Consider the following 21,841-nt stretch of genomic DNA (forward strand, 5'->3'; position numbering starts at 1 on the left):
AAAATGGGTTGCTATCAGTAAATGTAGAAAATACCACAAGAAATATTTTGCTTACATTTTTTGACAAGGCCTCAATAGAAAATCATAATAAATTAGAATTTCATTTTTTTTTTATTTGCAGTACACGTAGCTGGCGAACGCCAAAGCGTTCATTTATCAATATGAAATAAAGCAAAGCCTCAAAGCAAGCTCAAAGAAATCAGGCCTAGCTAAACACATGTACATCATTTATATTTAACAAAATCTATTCACAACTTCACTCTGTCCCTCTGGTCAGATCGCTCTGTGTCTGTACTAGTAGAGGATGATTTCGCGCCCTGTGTGGCTGCAGTTGCTGTAAAGCGCCTTTGAACGTGTTTATCATGAAAAGGGCGCTATATAAATCTGGTATAATAATAATAATAATACTTATGGTGGCATATTTCTGCCAACCACATAGGTAGCAGGGTACACTTTCGAATTTTGGCCCAATATTTGTTATAAACAGAACTTCGTGATTTTTGATGTCTGTAAATTAAGGCGAGAGATAATGATTATTAATTCTTTAGAAAACTTATACAGCCGATACACGTAAAATTCTGATGTCAGTTGGAAAACTAACTGCTGGTAGCTTTGTATGATCAATGAGACACCTTTTCGCGGAAAAATTCAAATCACGGAAGGGTTCTGTGCTTGTTGATTGATACACAGGAACATTTTCGTTATTTTGTAAAAAAACGAGCTGGATAGGCCCACATTCCGTTTATGTCCTGACGTTCAGTAATGACTATTAAATTGAGAAATGCGATAAAATTGGACATTGTTCTTGCAGCGGGATCATTGAAGGCTGTTCAAAAGGTGCAAAATTGATGATTTTGGCATGCTATTTTTTATGGATGGTGTAAGCCTTTCGTTTTTATTCTTGTATGAGAATCCTGATCTTGTCATTGATTAAAAGCACAAAATCTGCACGCAATTTACAAAATCGCCACCCTAATTTTGCTCATAGGGGAAGCGCAATATTGCGACTCGCTACATGTAAGACCGTCCGTGCCCAAAATTTTCGCATCTAAGTGTACCTTGCTACCATATCTTTTATCTCGAAATTTAGTGGTATCATACCTGTAAAAGCGAATATCATACGTTGCCTAAGTTATGAGAAGCCAGTGTCACAGTGACGTCATGGCCTACTTTTACCACGTTTCCTTGGCTTTATGCTTTGGACACTAATTTTTCAAAAGTGAAAATTCGCTCGAAACAGTTGACATTTAGTGTCATACCTGTTACAGGGAATATCATACTTTGCAAAATTTACCAGAAGCTGGTGTGATGGTGACGTCACTCACAGCGTTCTAGCACTGACTTTAGGACTTGTTTTGTTTGTAGGGCTGGGACGATTTCAAAATTTTGAAACCGGTTAATCATTTGAATGAAATCGAATCGAACCGGTAAATCGGCCGCCATGTTGAAAATGCTGTTTTATTTCCTGACGGCCGTATGAATGTATTTCCAGCAACTGACTTCATTAGCCGGAACCTACGGACTTTATCGTTTGCAAGCAGTGTGATAATTTAGAGTCAATTTATTTTGGTGTATCTTATATTAATCATATCACGACAGGCAAATCCGAGACTATTCATTTTGTTGATGTGTTTAAGCGGAAATATAATGCGGGTCTATGTGCTGGTCAAAAAATATATAAAGGTAAAGTACGATTCGTGATGTTCATTGTTTTAGAACGATTAGCGGTTTTGCAAAACTGAAATCGGCCTCTCCTAGTAATCGAATCGGATCCGATAAACCGAGTAGTTGTCCCAATCCTATTTGTTTGTTTGCACTCCACGTAGAAATTATCGGCCTTTACACTTCCTTAAAATTACTGTTTCAAAAGTGTTTTTCAGTTGCATATAGTCTAAGAGTTTTCATTACGAAAAAGAAGTATAAGCATCATGTTGGCGCGGTTTACGAATTTCTGTGACTGATTCAGGATGCTCGGATGCAGTCTGCAGAGTACTATACATAAACCGGAACCGGAAAATACCTCAGTATATGCAGAGAACAAATATACGGACGTTACCGTCTCGGGGATAATCAACCCCTAATAAACCGGCGAAAAGTATCTTCTTGCCGCTCACGTGACCGATGTCACATGATTTAGACAAACTAAGTTGAGAATTACGCAATGTACATCCTATGTACTAAAGTTTATGCCTTGAGCTTTTAGACAAGAAACATGCTTTTTTAAGTTGTTATAATCTAAGTCTATGTAAAACTAGTTAACCCCTGGACGGGACCAATGTTGACCACAGGAGCACAACTTGAACAAACATGATAGAGACCCGCTTGACATTGCTTCATAACAAACAATATTTAGCCCTGTGGTTTAGTAGAGGAAGTTTTCTTTAACGCTTATACTTTGGTTGCTGTGGTGACGATAATTATTCATTGAGTTATTCATTTAATTCTTTGAACAACTTTGATAGAAGACCATCAAGTCCAGGTTTCATCAACTTCTTAAGATAAAGTCTATATCCCTATCGAGTCCCCATCTTACGACTTAGGAGCGTAACAGAAAATTGTAACTGGACTTTATCTAGTGCCTAAAATGGCCCTTTCCTTGCCAAAATGTCATTCAAAAATGATGACTCCATTGAAGAGGGTAAGTGATACGACCACATACAAATAGCTTGTAAGTATCTAAAAATAAAATAAAACAGGGATTTTACTTTTTTGCTCAATGGTTAGTGCATTGGAGTCGAATCCAGCCTCTGTCATTCCGTCATGAATTCTATCCTCTTCATTATTTTACGCTCGTAAGAGCTTATTGACTTTCAAATGAATTAATCTAAAGCTTTTGATTCAACGCTGCACTCCCCATTGCAAACCTTATGTTCATTAGAAGGTCAATGAATAATCTATTACCATACAAACAGCTTACACTAAAGAAAGTCAACTTAATTAGAAATAATAATTCGTGAAGCATGAATATTGCCCCTGTATATATATATATATTGCCCTTGTACGTAGGAAAATTACCCTTGTACATATGAGTATTGCCCTTGTACGTGCGAATATTGTCCTAATGCATAACATCTCTCTTTTTTATATGCATATTGCTCTTGTACAAATGAATATTGCCCTTGTCCAGACGGATATTACCCTTGCTGGATATGTGTGGAAACAATAAGTAGTAACCAAATCCTTGGAAAGTGTTTAGTAATAACACAACTCAAAACTCGGTGACATATTTTTATTTTCAATGTATTTATACTATTTCAATAAATTGCACAATTCTGATTTATATTATTTATCAAAACATGTGTTACACTGAGAACCTACACTAGCTCATGCATTAAAAATATTGATGACATAAAAATAAAATAAAATACTCAAGTATGGGGATACACTTCATGAACTATAATTAAAGGTTATTAGCTTTGTATCGGGGGAATATGCACGGATTCTTCAGTACTCTAGGAGCGCAATATTCTTCCGCTGAAGAACGAATTTCCCATTGCAAAGACAGTAATATTTTAATTACATATACACCTACACGTACAAATATCATGTAAATTTCATAAATATGTTTAATAGCCTAAATAGTATTGACAATACTTGACTAAACAGAAAATTATAGTGCAACAACACACACGCACCCGATATGAAATTCAGGCGTCAGTGTATGGAAAAATATTGGAGTTTCCGGTACCAATGTAACTTAACGTAGTTCTGCACTTCTGGATCGAAATTTTTTCTACAATGTAGAATTTGATTAAACTCTGAAACTTCGGAGTATATTAAGAAAATTCAGCAAATAACAAAGATAGGATCGTGTGCTTGATTTTTTGCTAGACTGTTTTGAAATATTTGGACCTCACGAATTTTTTCATAATGGAAGTCTATGGGAAAATCACAACTTTTGTAACATTTTCGCAAATAGATTTTTTTCTGAAATACATTGTATAAATTTTAATAAAACTTTTCATAACGGTAAATAAACATATGACCTATAATATGGTGAAATAAAATGTATAGGCCCGTGTGCTTACTTTTGAGATATTTGGCCATGATTAATGTGAACTGCATATGATATTTTAACTTTAGAAAGATAGTAAAGCCCTCTACAGACATGAAATTATTCTCGTTACGATAATAACAGTCTTTACAGTATCGCTAATTTAACAGTCTCTACAGTAATTCAGGTTGGCGGGAATAGTCTCGTGCTTATCGTGCATTTGTGTATTGGGTATATAAATACCTTTACAACGTAATTTTGATTCATCTCGAGGTTAAATATTTGGCAGTGAGGTTTAAAATAGTGAATGCCCTACCCACCCTCCCCATATGCTTAAGTGGTCTGAAGCATTCTTATCAATTGATCTATAATAGTTCAGATTTTTATAAAAGATTTTATTGTTGTCTGCATATTTATGGACACTAAGCGAGAAAGAAAATATGCTTATTCAAGTATTATTGAATTTTCTTTTTATTTTCACATACAGTTATTTCACAGGCGGAGTTACTCAGGAGGATATGACGCTGATGGTTTTACATTTAATTGTCTCTAAAAATAGTTCTTTTTCAGTTAAAGCGGAGCAAGGCTTCATGTTACTTTTCTTTTAGTTTAATTTGAAATTTTGTTCAATTCTAAGTTAGTTTCGTTTCAGTTTTCCATTCCAATCCAACGACACTACGACAACCGGAACACCACAACCGGAACACCACTACGACATTCGGAACAGATGAACACTTAATTAAACGTGCATTGTGTTGATATATCTTGTAAATCGATACTTACTGCCAAAATATTAGCCTTATTCCTACTTTCTGTGTTTGTTTTCTTACTGTTATGAAAGTTTAGAGTATAATTAATTTACTGTCGAATTTTATAGAGAGTAAGGTAGGTACAACACTAATTATCTCAAAGATGTACAATTTTGAAATTGTACATTTTTCACATACAGACAGTATTCCATTCCTATATAAATCACAGAGATTTTCCTAGTAAACGTTAGTGCATCAGGTACTGAAAAGAATGTAACCATTTATAATAAAAATGATATTCACCTTTTTATGTCCCATGAATTTGTTTACGCATGACATAAATAAACCGCGCCATGAGAAAACCAACATAGTGGCTTTGCGACCAGCATGGATGCAGACCAGCCTGTGCATCAGCGCAGTCTGGTCAGGATCAATGATGTTTGCTTTCAAAGTCTATTGCAATTAGAGAAACCGTTAGCGAACAGCATGGACCAGACTGCGCAGATGCTGGTCGGAAACGCACTATGTTGGTTTTCTCATGGCGCGGCTCAAATCATTTATTTTTTCAGTGTCATCCTTTTTCTATTATGCATTAGAAGCCATTTTATATTCAGATTTGTGTTTATTTTTTGGACAATTGTTTCTGGAATTTCATTCACTTGCCTCTTATCAATTAATTATTTACCAATTTGTTGCTTGTCAACGTGGGTGGTACGTAAGGCAAAACTTACGAAATAGAACATGTCCTTATCTGTAAGTCAAGACTTAAGATTTACGAAATCAAGGAATAGCATCGTACACACGATAATATTTGGCTGTATATCTTAAATTTAATTGGTGTTGTACAACAAAAACCTACCGTCTGTAGAGGGCTTTACAAAAGCAAAATATCACTGGTATTTATTTCAAGATAGCTCTGATTCTTCTTAATAAATACATTCATGTGCAGCATATACACTTAAATCTATGTAGATTATATTGAACATTGATGTGTATACATGTATTTATATAGCAACTCCCGACGAAAGAACACAAAACTGCTACCGCAGATTTTGTCTCGTAGGTTTCATGTATTTATTTTAAATTGATGTACATGTATCCAGTCTTTGTAAAATGTCCACGAATGTCGGTCATGGAAAATATCGCATACTCGATGTTGTCTTTACACATTGAACTATAAGTAATATTCATCCATTTATTTATTTAAAACTACATGCAGTATCTTGTCGAAATTAAACTGGAAGATTTGTCCCTAGACTCGTGAACGTTTGGTAATATCTAGCACATGTATTAGTTAAAATAATTCGACGTTCAGATTGTTTTTTATTTGTGAAGGGCAATCTATGCGTCAAACTTTAAAGGACCAAAATAATGAAGGATAAATCATAGAACACAGTCATTTAAAGTTTTTGGTTTTATCGTTTGTGCATATTAGTGCATTAGTGTGTCAGCACGGTAAACGTTAATCATGTACAGTACATACATAGGTTTAAATCACCAGAAAATTCGTAATGTTGGATATTCTTTAATAATTTTTACACAAGTCAAAGAGGAATTGAATCCGTTTTCGATGCATGTAAGTTATATTTGAATTTATGGCCATTTCGTGAAATAATCGGCATTTAAACGTATAGCATTTAAATCGTCAGGCAGCGATGAAAATTTCATCGGAAACTGTTCAATTAGTTTGGTATTTCGAGTGTTTGACGCAAGTAGGGATATTGCCCATTTGAAAAACAAATATCTCAGTATCTCCTAGGATCGCTTCAAATTAGTTGGACTAATATGTGTAGTGCCCTTCTGTTTTAAAAGGCACATAGTTCTGTTGCAGCTTGTTGCAAATAATAGAACATTTGGCTCTTGTTTCATAGCGAATGGAAATCTATGACCATGCACACGATTTTGTAATAAAAGTTTACTGCACAGGCGCCACTCGATGCACTGCTATTTTAACTGAATATACTTTCAGATTTAAACGAGCTCAGTCCATAAAATAAACAAACGTGTTTGTAAACATGGACGGATCCAAACGAAAGAGGAAGAAGCATTTCATAGAAATATTTCAATGGCAAAATACAATACATATCCACAGGCACCAGTATCGGACCTGGGACAAAAATATGTTTGTTTTCATCCTAAATGAGTTAAAAATGAAAAATATGTAGTGAAATATGAGCCCCCTTCAAAATATACATATGTCTACTGAAGGCCAGAATCTCGAGAATCGAGCCTGCGAGCAATGGGTTCACTTCCCGGGCCGTTGTGAAATAAATTCTCTAGACAATTAAACAAACTACCTATCACCATTTCACGTGTACATTTAGCTACAAAATGAGACCGACCCCAAGTCTCTAGCCCTACCCATTCATGAAATATCTATCAGAAAACGAGTGCCTTTCTGCTGAAAGTTCCAGGTAGACAGAAATGTGGCACAACGAAACGGTACGAAATCACGGACTAAAATATGTTTGTCAGCCAAGCAAGGGTCAAATTCAATAAAAAATACTAAATAGTATAAATAAATACATAAACTAGGGCCACTCACAATCGTCAGTAGCATTTCAAACACGCGATATTGGCGTTTCAAATTTTTCCACGGTCTTTCAATTGAATGCTACGCCATTGAACAGAATTCGTAAGGTATTTTTAAACGCAATTTCTGATTGGCCAATAGCGACACACCTCCGACAGAACCGCATCGTTTCGCACAAAATTACTCTGATATTATCGTATCGGTTTCAATGGCGGATAATACAATTGAAAGACCGACGGAAAAATAAAAAAGTAAATATCGCGTGTTAGCAGATGATACTGACGGTGGTGAGTGGCCATAATTTGCATATTTAGTAATACTTGTTATTAATGTCAAATGAATTTGACCCTTGCTAGGCTGACAAACATCTTTTAGTCCGTGATTTCGTACCGTTCCGTTGTGCCACATTTCTATCTACCTGGAACTTTCAACAGATAGGCACTCGTTTTCTGATAGATATTTCATGAACGGGAAGGGCTAGAGACTTGGGGTCGGTCTCATTTTGTAGCTAAATGTACACGTGAAATATTGATAGGTAGTTTGTTTAATTGTCTAGAGAATTTATTTCACAACGGCCCGGGAAGTGAACCCATTGCTCGCAGGCTCGATTCTCGAGATTCTGGCCTTCAGTAGACATATGTATATTTTGATGGGGCTCATATTTCACTACATATTTTTCATTTTTAACTCATTTAGGATGAAAACAAACATATTTTTGTCCCAGTTCCGATACTGGTGCCTGTGTACATATCCATAGCCCTAACCACCCTATGAAACGGGCCAGTCTATTTTATAAGTGCAACAACACGGTTGACCCATTTAAACGAGCTGTAGTTGTGTTATGTGACATTTTGTTTCAAACATTTTTTCAAGTAAACAATATTTCATCAAAATTGAAGCGCTATATTGGATGCGTACCTGACGCTGAATATCTCGTCGACGTGACGTCAAGTGAACATAATATCGTTGTGATGATTTAATAAGCATTGGTAGTCATATGGGAATAAACTATTTAGTCTGAAATCGGAGACAAGTTTATGAAATTGCCCGGAAAACTGATTATACAAACCAATTCAATATGTCGTGAATGTTGTCGTAAATTATCATAATCTTCTTCTGGTAAGACATTTTTATTGTATACTTGAGAGATATCACAGCCAGTGGTTTGTCGCTGAATACAATGATTTTGTTTTGTTTTTTTTGATGTTTTTGATTGATGTTTTTTTTTTTTTTTTGTGTGTTCAAGTGGAAATTATAAATCATTTCTTTTTTCTTTTTAGATATATATTATCATTTAGAAATTTTCGGCGAAATGAACGACAAAATAAGATATTAGCAATTCTTGACCAGCAAGCGGTGATAATATAAATATGCCTGAACTCTCCCGTCTTTCCCTAGGGGAAATTCTTGTCTAACATAGCGTGCTGTAGGTCACGTCACAAAATATTGGCACCAATTCTATAGATCTATGTGACCATGGTCTTTTTTGAGCCTGAGGGGCAAGAAGTATGATATTACACGTCCGCCTGTATAAAACAGCTTTTTTCCTAACCCTCGGGACATCTTGGATAAAGACACATCGCTAACGCTCATTTTGTCTTTCCAAACTGACTCTCGGGTAGTGAAAAACACATAAATGTTGCACTGGTAGATATGTAAGATCCTTATAATCTGTAAACCGCCCTAGCAATTCATTACTAATTTGCAGATCCATTTTATTTTGCTTGAACTATAATTTTCACATATTTTGTTGCATTTAACTTTGAAATCAGCTACGTGACTTTAATATATGGAACAACAGTTTTACTGTAACGTCATTTAGGAAATGTTCTCCCTGACTACATGAGGACGTCGTTAAAACAGCGGCCCGTTTAAAGGAATAAGGTCAGTCATATGGTCGAAAATGTTCTTCCGTGGTAAATCGAAAGAAGTCCAAAGCGCAATTCGTGTATTCAATCACACGCTTTCACTGCTAGAATACAATCTGCATGTTTTTTATGTGTATACCCCATATGGTCAGTTTTGTACATCACTAGGACCTCTTCAGTCGTCTATTCTCTTTTCATTTTTTTGTGTGTATTTATGATAGAACTTGTATGAGAAATTGATGTAGAAAGAAACGTATTCAATAAAGATACATTAAGACGACATGAAGTTGTCGCTTTAATATGAAACAATGAAGGATTTGAATTACCGACCTTCAACCTTACAGATCAGATATTTTGAAAAATTAACTCAAAGATGATTTAAATCGCGCAAAGATGTACGATAAGCAGCAAGGGCTATCTGAAAAAGCATAGACAATTCAAATTGATTATTTTTTTCAAGGAAGGCATGTAACGACTACAATCAGTTCTCTGTGGTCAGAATCGATGCCGCCGACTTACTCGATCACCGGCGACAATCGGAACACCTCTGATAGATAGTACAGAGCAGTGAGGGAGAAGCCAGAGAAAAGTGATAACATCTGGGGTACTAGCTGGTCTGTAATACAATCTTGAGATATTTACTAAATGAATAAAATCTTCATTTGCGACGTCTTTTGTTTTCTTTGAAATGGAAGGACTAATTAATGCTTGGTGGAATTTTCAATCAACTGATCAACTCCTTGGAACGACAGTATGGCACATAGTGTTATGTAAAAAGCGTCTTCTCATTAGTAGTCTGCCTAAAGCTTAACGCACCAGGTCAGCGAATGTGCTTTTCAATAACTCAGAAACGAGACAAAACGAATCATGTTACGTAAATTGTCTTCTGCAACACCCAAGAAATGGCGGGAAATGTAACAAACAAGCCAAACGTATCATACTAACATCTGTTACAGTAATTTGTATCTGAATTGTAGCTCCTGGGAAAATATTTGATATTATTATAGCCGTTAAAAGGTCATTAAGGCTGACGATGGTGCAGTGTGCATCAATCGCCGTAATCATAAAAGTCCCAAATGTTAGGAGCGTTCTGACGTTGACGTCTTGTTGTAACATCATTATGGCCGTTGAAAGGTTGCTAATTTGTTTTTTTTTAGATCAATACTAAAATGATGTTTACACTGTTGATGAAAAAGCAATACAAAGGATACCAGATTTTGGAAAGTTTGAAAACACAAAGATAAATATGAAGAAAAGGTTTATAATGAAAAAGTCAATAAACGTACTGGCCGTGATGGCAGACTTTTTAAAATGACTCTAGAGCAATTATTACACTTGATGTGTCATTATGGCATGAAGAAATTATCTAGACGTATATGAACCCCTTATTTATGCGAGGGTCTTTTCATCTTGCTTTTTTAGATGAGTTGAAATAATAATAATTATAATTCGCGGTTCTGTCCATTATAATATATGAAATTAATGAACAAAGACACGAATATATCATTTTTTACCACACATGAACTCTTTGCAGAAACATCAACTTAGAGTTTCTTTTTTATAGACACATCACGTCGACCAACGTCTTCTGCACTGAAAATGAGGCCAGCTTAAAAATATTTCCGTGTCGCAGAAGTCAAAATAGATTCCGCCAATGGAGTGATTTATTTTATATAATTTTGTATAGGAAAATCGTTTTTTTTTCCTAACACCTGAGGAGCAAGAGCTCAGCGATGTGACATATACAATCCTGTAAAGTTCCTCTATCTGTTTCTGATTGTTTTGGGTTCAAGGCCGTTTTTCAACAGTATTTCAGTCATGTAACGCCGGGCAGTTAACCTAACCAGTGTTCCCATATTCTGTACCAGTCCACGCCTGTACTCTGCAAGTAACTGCCAACTTCCCCACATGAATAAGAGGTGGAGGATAAATGATTTCAGAGACATTGTCTTTTATCAAATCGTCACGGAGAACATACTCCCCGCCCAGGAATTGAACTCTCGACTCCGCGATTCGTAGACCAACGCTCTCCCTATTGAGCGAACCCTGGTGTGTGTGTAGGGGGGAGGTCTTCTGTTTCTGAGGATAAAATGTATGAGTCAAATGTTTAAAGTTGCACGAATGACGACAGACGTAAGTCGATAGACGCCGAACAATCCACATAATTATACAAAGTTTAGGTGAGATTAAAATGATGCGGATTGTCACGAAAATAATTCTCTTTTTATCTGTACACAATGACGAACGTTTATGCATTTGTATTGTCACAACACCAAATGTTTCTCAAGAGAAACTTAGTACGTGAAAGACTTACTGCCATGATAAAATCACCTTATTTGTCGGATCTCAATTTTTACAACTGACGGACTCTGGACAAACAAGATGTCCTCTGGTGAAACATATTAAAATGACTAAAAGAATGTAGCTCCTTGAACAGAGTCCCTATCACTGCAAGAATATTGTAACTGCTGGATATATACTGATATAATAAAGAAATAACACAATTTAAAACTCAGTTACATCTATTTATTACTTTTATATTTCTATGGATTGTGAATAAAGAACTTGCACATTTTGACATATATTGCAAAATGTTACATTTTTGTCTGACATAGAACCTGTAGTATGTCATGCATTAAAATAGTCATAAAAATGAAACAAAATATACAAGCGTATCACAATGAGTGAAATCAATACTCTGCAAAAAGCATTATACGTTTCATGAAATATTATCACAAAACTGATACAGCACAGCCGTGCATATATCATGCTGTTGACCTAAATTTGTACACCGTCGACAAAAAAAAAATGGAAACAAAAACTTGATTTAGGCCCTATCTTGATATTTAAGATAATGTATACTGGCACGCAAGTAGTCCACGGACAGCAGTAGTCCCCGGACACGTTCCCGCAACGCTCTTTTTTCGCGATTAGTCTAAATATTTTTGTGCCTAATCATACAGACGTTTGTTTTGGAGAAGTTTATCAAGTTTATTTTTTCACAGGTAATCGTATGAGTATAATAATCGTGGAAATCCTTCCGCATAGTTACCCGTTTACATTTTCACTTGCGGAGCTTCCGTTTTTATTGCGCATGCGCAAGACAGGCCTGTCTGGAGGGTTTAAAAATTAAGGCTTCATGTTTTTACTTCACGACTAGCAGACGATACACACACTATCAACAAGAAAACTTATTTTCTTTGTGACAACAATACTAATATGCCAAAATATTTCATAATTTGTTCGATTAGCCAGTTATTGTCCATGACTTAAGCTTAATTATTCTATTTTCTGTTGTCGCAATTTTCCGTGTGGCTGGGACAAATAAATTTGACGCAAACATTCGATCTTTTTACAGTTGTATAAAATATTATTTGTCTTTTTCATAATTCTAGCTCATATGGGCAGTTCCCGATAAAAAATATTCATGAAAAAATGGTTTCCGGGCATTACTATAGAGCATGTTAAAATTCTATATCTCCTAAACCCCTTGAAGGATTTTCATCAAACTTGGGTCAAATGATCACCTCATGGAAGCAATGTGCAGAATCTATGAATCAGCTATGCTGGTTCAAGGTCAAGGTCACAACTGAAAGTCAAAGGTTTGAGCCTTCCATTTTGTGTCTGCTCTGTATCTCCTAATTCCCTTAAAGGATTCATATGAAACTTAGGTCAAATAATCACCTCATCAAGGTGATGTGCAGATTGTCCCTGCTTCGGAGAATAAAGTTGGAATAGTCAAGCATTGTCTGTCTTACAGACAGCTCTTGTTCTTATTAACTCATCTGATTTTTTTGAAAGAAAAAATGATGAGTTATTGTCATCACTTGATGAGCGTCACTGTTGCCTGGTTAAGTTTTATGTTTAGGTCAGCTTTTCTCCTAAACTATGAAAGATATTGCTTTGAAACTTGCAACACTGGTTCACCATCAATAGCTGACCCTGTAGAGCAAGAAACATAACTCCATCCTGCTTTTTGCAAGAATTATGGCCCCTTTAAGACTTAGAAAATATCAGATTTCTTGGTTAAGTTTTATGTTTAGGTATTTTCTTTCTCCTAAACTATCAAAGCTATTACTTTGAAACTTGTTGTTTACCATCATAAGCTGACTCTGTACAGCAAGAAACATAACTCCATCCTGCTTTTGTCAAGAATTATGGCCCTTTTTGGACTTAGGAAATCATGGGTAGGACAATATTTCTATTATACAGAGACAAAAGAAATCAGATGAGCGTCTGCAACCGCAAGGCGGTGCTCTTGTATCAATATTGTCTAGAAATTATATCAGTTTGCCAATATGGAAAAAAGGCACAAATAAATCACAAACTTGGCTTCATGCATTATTGCTAGTAGCTTTAATGTTTCGAAGATGTCACATGTAATAAAGGGTGATAAATGTATATTGGAAGTTATTCTGGCAGTTAAACTCTTTCTTGGTTATATCTTTTAAGATTGTCTTACAGGATAAAGAAAAGGAAAATGGTCCCAGGAAAGACAAGCTACAGTAGATACAAGATGCTAAGGACAAGAATGTCTGTTATTCATGGAAACATCAGAGTTCAGCAGGTTCTTGGAACAGGTAATTTGATAATCTGTCAATTAACAAAATCATGGTATATGTTGGATGCATTAATTTTATCAGTAAGTGTGATAACAAATATAAGGCATTGAATCAATTTTTATTTCATCTATATAAACTGTTAATATTTTCATACTGCAATATAACATAGTGTCCAGGGTACAAAATTATAAAGCTGAATTTCAGCTCAACTATTCAAAGAATAAGAAAGTTTTGTGTCTATATCTGTACTGGTTATTTTGTCATTAAGTCAGATATCTTCTGTTGAATTGAAACATCTCAAATCATTTGCCCCTCATGGATGTGGGTTCGAGCCTCACTGGGGACGCTGAATTCTTCATATGCCTGAGGAAGCCATCCAGTTGGCTTATGGAAGGTCAATGGTTCTACCCATGTACCTGCTCGTGATGAAATAATCCACAGAGGGGCACCTGTGTTCTTCATCAAAGCTGGAAAGTTGCCATATAACATATGGTTGTGTCGGTGTGACGTTAAACACAACACAATAAATAAATCAATCAATTGAAGCATGTTATACTTGCTAATTAGTGTGACAAATTGTTTAACTCTAAGTGCAGTATTTCCTGATATATGCCCCGTTTTAACTTGGAAAAGTTCTATAACTCTTAAATAAATTTTAACAAAATTATTCCCCTTTTTGGGTTGAAGGGTTGCATATAAATTGCTCTCTCAAAAGACAATGCATATATTGAACTGAAACATCAGACAAGCTATTGTGATAGATAAAACATGGTGAAAGGTGCATCTTGTATTATTGGCAAAGCTATGCCCAGTTTTGGAATTGCAAAATACAGGTTAAAGTTTTGCTTGGAAGTTACTACATGTACATCATTTTGTGTAGCAAATGCAGTGCAACAACATTTTTTTTTCTTAAATAACCCTGAATTGAGAAATATAAGGAACAAACAATCAAGGTATTTGATTGTTATCAACATATATCAACAGTTGATGTGAGTGAGACTAGTCTATTGTGATTAATAATTTGCTACTAATAGTGTAGGAAATGAACCAGCATAGCATGCTTAATTTGGGGGTAAACTGGTCTACGTCTGTAAACAGTAACTTTTATATACCAAAATGTTTGTCAGGGTCTGCAGAATATACAAAACAAAATTTCATTTCAATCAAAATGGTCGGATAATCCAGAAATTCAAGATGGCCGCCAAATATGAGGAAAGCAGTCAACTATACATATTGTAACTGGTTATTTATTTGTATAAATATTGTAAACAATTTTTTTTAATGTGTGTATATTCAACATCACTTGAGAATCATATTCATACATATCAAAAATATTCAATGTCAAGGTCAGTTTCAAGGTAAAAGGTCACCTTTATGTCAAAAATATTATTAAAGGCTTGTAATATCTGTAATTTAATCCTCTTCATTCGATTTTTTTCACCCTAGTATAAAAATTTTGATTGAAAAAATATTTTATATCAATATCAATAAGGCTGTCCACTGCTGGTAGGAGGATATAGATATGGTAAATTTGAGGTCACGAAAATCAACATGTATGTTAATTAGATACGTTTATTTTATGTCACAGCCACAAATAACAGTTACTATAGTACATTTACAAAACTGAAATATGCCGAGGTTATATACTAAGAATATTTCAAAGTACTAGTCACAAAACATACATTTTAAGATTTTAATTATTAGCCAGAAGGTTAGACAGCACTAAATTTGTATAACGGGTACATGATGATAAATGGCGCATTACATGTGACAATTTTAGTTAGCAAGTTGACATAAAATAACTAAGAACTCATTTAATTTCCATTATTCTTTTCATGTGTTAGTGACTCAGAAATATTGTGCATATCATTTGTTACATACATTCATGTATATCTATTCAAAACATTGAATCCCAGATTCATTTCATAAAGTGTATTTTAAATCTTTAAACTGAACATTAGTGACAGTAATTTGTAAGAACATACAATAGTGCCATCAATTAAAGGCATATAGCTTTGAAACTTATTTTTTCTTTTTCTAGGTCAATTACCAACCTCTCTGGGTCAAGTCCCATAACTCTGACATGTATTTTGAGCAAATTATGCCCCCTTTTGGATTTAGAAAATTTTGGTTAAAGTTTTACATGCAAGTTACTATCTCCAAAACTGATGCAGATATTGATTTGAAACTTCACATGTGTCTTCGGGGTTATAAAACTAGTTGATAGCAGCAAGTCCCATAACTCTGACCTTCATTTTGGCCAAATTATGCCCCCTTTTGGACTTAGAAAATTCTGGTTAAAGTTTTGCGTGCAAGTACATACAGCTATTTCTAAAAGGCATATAGATTTGAAACTTATTTTTTCTTTTTCTAGATCAATTACCAACCTCACTGGGTCAAGTTCCATAACTCTGACATGTTTTTTGAGCAAATTATGCCCCCTTTTAGACTTAGAAAATTTTGGTTAAAGTTTTACATGCAAGTTATTATCTCCAAAACTAATGCAGATATTGATTTGAAACTTCACGTGTCTTCGGGGTTATAAAACTAGTTGATAGCAGCAAGTCCCATAACTCTGACCTTCATTTTGGCCAAATTATGCCCCCTTTTGGACTTAGAAAATTCTGGTTAAAGTTTTGCATGCAAGTACATACAGCTATTTCTAAAAGGCATATAGATTTGAAACCTATTTTTTCTTTTTCTAGATCAATTACCAACCTCATTGGGTCAAGTCCCATAACTCTGACATGTTTTTTGAGCAAATTATGCCCCCTTTTAGACTTAGAAAATTTTGGTTAAAGTTTTACATGCAAGTTACTATCTCCAAAACTAATGCAGATATTGATTTGAAACTTCACATGTGTCTTCGGGGTTATAAAACTAGTTGATAGCAGCAAGTCCCATAACTCTGACCTTCATTTTGGCCAAATTATGTCCCCTTTTGGACTTAGCAAATTCTGGTTAAAGTTTTGCATGCAAGTACATACAGCTATTACTAAAAGGCATATAGATTTGAAACTTATTTTTTCTTTTTCTAGATCAATTACTAACCTCACTGGATCAAGTCCCATAACTCTGGCATGTATTTTGGGCAAATTATGCCCCCTTTTAGACTTTGAAAATTCTGGTTAAAGTTTTACATGCAAGTTTCTATCTCCAAAACTAATGCAGATATTGAATTGAAACTTCACATGTGCCTTCGGGGTTATAAAACTAGTTGATAGCAGCAAGTCCCATAACTGATATGCATTTTGGTCAAATTATTCCCCCTTTTGAACTTAAAACTCTTTTGATATTTAACCTTTTTGGGTAATATTTTCCTGCTTCTGGGACAATATTTCGAATAGTCGAGCTTGGCTGTCTTACGGACAGCTCTTGTTAAATAAACAACTTGCATATTAATACAAAATTTGTGTAGTGGTATGTGGCCTGGTAACGTGTGATAATAACCAGCAGAATAAAGTTAAAGTCGTTATCTGTGTGTATTTTTGCTTGCATGGTTACTTCTTTCCGCTGTAGTAGTCATACATTAAACACACGGATATAAAATGCAACAATAATTCAATTTTTGGAAGGTGATTTATCACCTTCTGTATGTAACCGCGCAGAATTTAATCAGAAATCGACTGTCTCGCAACTATTTCATATCTACCCACTGTACAATATAGTCCAACGCAGAATAATTTACCACCTCTAAAGTCATTATCGTTACAGACCGAAAAATTTGGCCTTCTCTAACACAACATTTGAGGCCGCCATGAATTTGATCATAAACTTACATGTTCTCATGCCCATAAAAAATAGTCCATCATACTTTGACTATATAATATATATATATACGAATGGCGCAGTAATTAACCAATGAATAACTATCAGCTGCATGCCTTAAATTCACATCTTTTTACTTTACTTTGGGGTTTAATTAACTGTATATATCACCAAAGTGCAAGATCATATTGACGCTATGGTTAGCCGAATCAGGTCCTTAGTATATTTGGTTTTCTAATTATCAAAGTGCTTGTGCTATTTTTTGGAATGGATTCTTTACATAAATCAACTTCCATCAGTACTGTACTATCAGTACTTTGATTTGCATACAAAGTTACTTACCAATATCTGACGACACTAAAACATCAAAATTAGATTAAAAGCATTTTCTAAATAAGACAACTTGCACGTGCCATACTGGACATTATAATTTTAAGGTGATATAAAATAATTGAAAATCCTGCCCCACGTGTGTATTTGCTAATACAACTTAAAGTATGCTGAGCCATTTACATGTGTCTAACTATTGTACAGTAAGAAAAATCAGATTAAAATATGTGTTTGACACATTTGAGCAAATCACATCTTCATTATAATTTTCATGTGGACGATTTTGCCTTGTCCAACACACGGATGCATACATTTGAGTTGAAATAACGTCATTTTACCCTTATGTATGACAAATAATAAACTTATTTTTCTTACCTATTAGTTTCAAAAATTAGATGGAAAGGAATTTTACCTGAATAAAAAGGCTTTTGCATAAAATGTTACTGTTAGATTTTTGTCCCTTGAAAATTCGACAGATTATAAGCTATATAACTTAGGGAAGCCAGAGAACTAAATACATGAACCTAATGTGCTTTAATATTATGTTTTAAAATCCGTAGCTTTTTATATTTCACCATGCAATAATCAATATTTTATCAAGCAATTGCAAAAGCAACGATATTGTCTCATATGCGCCATTATATAAATAATACTCTAAATCAAAATAGATACTTACTACTCTTTCCAACCGAGTATCATTTACCATTACAAGTTTATTAGAAAAAATCACGCACATTAAACATTGACACGATTTCTACATGACAAAATGCCCACAAAGAATGCTATATGTTGTTTTTAAATCAATTTTTATGATTATTTTACTAAAAAACTGTCAGATTAAACTGATATGAATTTGGATATTAACATGATAAGTGTATTTTTTTCTACAGCTTCTTATATGATAATGAAACAATAGCTGTCATTATTAGTGACAAATGCCCCCAAAGAATGCTACAGTTGTCTGTGCAAAATATGCCAGAATAGTTAATGTATGAATCATTTTGTGACCTTGACCTGAAAGATCTTTGAGCTAAGGGTCTAGGTTATGCGCACGACACATCTCATTATGGTAAACATTTATGCCATTTTATTTCAAAATCCCTTCACGGATGGCAGAGTTATTGACCGGACACGAAACTAACCTGTTAACCTTTGACCTCTATGTGTGGCCTTGATCTTGGAACTAGGGGTCTGGTACTTGTGCATGACATGTCATCTCATTATGTTGAACACTTACGTTATTTCAAAATTCCTTTAAGGATAGCAGAGTTACAGCCCGGACAAGGGGTTTGGATGTTAAATTTTATTACCTCCCTTTAATTTTTGATGCTATTTTGATATTTGCTTAAATATCACTTTTGTCATAAAGAATTAGTGAGTTATTTGAGTAATACTTTCTTTTTACAGTATCCATAATAAACAAAAAAAAAAATAACGTATCTGTCTAAAATGAAAATATTAATTCATTATGACTTAATTTCAGTCTAAATACCGACTACTTTATCTACAAAAGCTAAGAAATTCTAGTATTCATTCACTGTTATATAAGCATTAAACCTCAAAATAATGTTCTAAAAAGTTTGAAGTTCATTTTTTCTTCAGTTTTCCAACATTTTAATTTTCATATTTAGTGGAGAATCAATGAAATGTTAATTACAAGTCCGAAAATAGTTTATTGCATTTCGAATATTTCAGCCAGTATCTATTGATTAAAGAAAACATTTAATATGTGTATATGATGACAACTCATGTACATAAAAAGAAACAAAACATCACATACTAAATTCTCTATTGTGTTGGTAAATTCAAACTAATCGAGAGAAAGAAATTTACAATCACTAACTAATTCTCACTATTAATGTTTTGTAGCTTTGGAACATTTGAAAAGTGTTTAACGATGCTTAATGTACATTCATTAAGGATAATGTGACAGTCACGTCATTCATTATATTCTTATTTCGACAAAATTTAAATGCTAGATTTCGCTTATAGAACATGATGGATATACTTTGTTTGACATAAATATGTAATACAATGGATATACTTTGTTTGACGTAAATATGTCATACGGTGGATAGACTTTGTTTGACGTAAATATGTGATACGGTGGATAGACTTTGTTTGACGTAAATATGTGAAATGGTGGATAGACTTTGTTTGACGTAAATATGTCATACGGTGGATAGACTTTGTTTGACGTAAATATGTCATACGGTGGATAGACTTTGTTTGACGTAAATATGTGATACGGTGGATAGACTTTGTTTGACGTAAATATGTGATACGGTGGAAATACTTTGTTTGACGTAAATATGTGATACGGTGGAAATACTTTGTTTGACGTAAATATGTGATACAGTGGATATACTTTGTTTGACGTAAATATGTGATACAGTGGATATACTTTGTTTGACGTAAATATGTGATACAGTGGATATACTTTGTTTGACGTAAATATGTGATACAGTGGATATACTTTGTTTGACAAAAATATGTAATACCGTGGATATACTTTGTTTGACGTAAATATGTGATACGGCGGATATACTTTGTTTGACGTAAATATGTGATACAGCGGATATACTTTGTTTGACATAAATATGTGATACAGCGGATATACTTTGTTTGACATAAATATGTAATACAATGGATATACAGAATGCTGTATTACCTAAATTTAAATATAAAACAAGAGCTGTCCGTAGGACAGCCAAGCTCGACTATTCGAAATATTGTCCCAATAGCAGGAAAATTTTACCCAAAATGTTAAATATCAAAAGAGTTTTAAGTTCAAAAGGGGACATAATTTGACCAAAATGCATATCAGAGTTATGGGACTTGATGCTATCAGCTAGTTTTATAACCTCAAAGGCACATGTGAAGTTTCAGTTCAATATCTGCATTAATTTTAGGGATAGTAACTTGCATGTAAAACTTTAACCAGAATTTTTTAAATCCAAAAGGAGGCATAGTTTGTCAAAAATACATGTCAGAGTTATGGGACTTGACCCAGCAAGGTTGGTAATTGATCTAGAAAATAAAAAATAAGTTTCAGATCTATATGCTTTTAAGTAATAGCTGTATGTACTTGCATGCAAAACTTTAACCAGGATTTGTTAAGTCCAAAGGGCGCATAATTTGGCCAAAATGAAGGTCAGAGTTGTTGGACTTGATGCTATCAACTAGTTTTATAAACCCCAAGGACACATGTGAAGTTTCAGTTCAATATCTGCATTAGTTTTGGAGATACATGTAGTAACTTGCATGTAAAATATCTGCATTAGTTTTGGAGATACATGTAGTAACTTGCATGTAAAACTTTAACCAGGATTTTCTAAGTCCAAAAAGGGCATAATATGCCCAAAATACATGTCAAGAGTTATGCAACTTGACCAAGTGAGGTTGGTAATTGATCTAGAAAAAGAAAAATTAAGTTTCAAATCTATATGCCAAAGGTAATAGCTGTATGTACTTGCACGCAAAACTTTAACCAGGATTTTCTAAGTCCAAAAGGGGGCATAATTTGGATAAAATGCAGGTCGGAGTTATGGGACTTGATGCTATCAACTAGTTTTATAACCCCGAAGGCACTTGTGAAGTTTCAATTCAATATCTGCATTAGTTTTGGAGATAGTAACTTGCATGTAAAACTTTAACCAGGACTTTCTAAGTCCAAAAGGGGGCATGATTTGCCCAAAATACATGTCAGAGTTATGGAACTTGACCCAGTGAGGTTGGAAATTGATCTAGGAAAAGAAAAAATAAGTTTCAGATCTATATGCCTTTTAGTAATAGTTGTTTTTACTTGCACGCAAAACTTTAACCCGAATTTTCTAAGTCAAAAAGGGGGCATAATTTGGCCAAATTGAATGTCAGAGTTATGGGACTTGGTGCTATCAACTAGTTTTATAACCCCGAAGACACGTGAAGTTTCAATTCAATATCTGCATTAGTTTTGGAGATAGTAACTTGCATGTAAAACTTTAACCATTTAATACATGTCAGAGTTATGGAACTTGACCCAGTGAGGTTGGTGA

General features: G+C 34.3%; 1 protein-coding gene across 5 annotated transcripts in view; it reads left to right on the forward strand.

The window, feature by feature from the left end:
- The first annotated feature begins 13,471 nt into the window (after window positions 1–13,471).
- LOC128546144 (uncharacterized) overlaps window positions 13,472–21,841 on the forward strand; it is a 35,876-nt gene continuing 27,506 nt past the window's right edge. For 2 of the 5 annotated variants that reach the window (XR_008367629.1, XM_053526078.1), the window contains exon 1: window positions 13,472–13,724. Coding sequence is in view for 1 of the 5 variants with exons in the window: in XM_053526078.1 (XP_053382053.1) it covers window positions 13,625–13,724 (100 nt within the window). In the remaining 4 variants the exon portion in view is untranslated. The remainder of the gene's footprint in view (window positions 13,725–21,841) is intronic. The other 3 variants (XR_008367627.1, XR_008367626.1, XR_008367628.1) reach the window with 3 other exon arrangements.

Source organism: Mercenaria mercenaria, chromosome 16 (genome assembly GCF_021730395.1).
Source record: "Mercenaria mercenaria strain notata chromosome 16, MADL_Memer_1, whole genome shotgun sequence".
Lineage (NCBI taxonomy): Eukaryota > Metazoa > Mollusca > Bivalvia > Venerida > Veneridae > Mercenaria > Mercenaria mercenaria.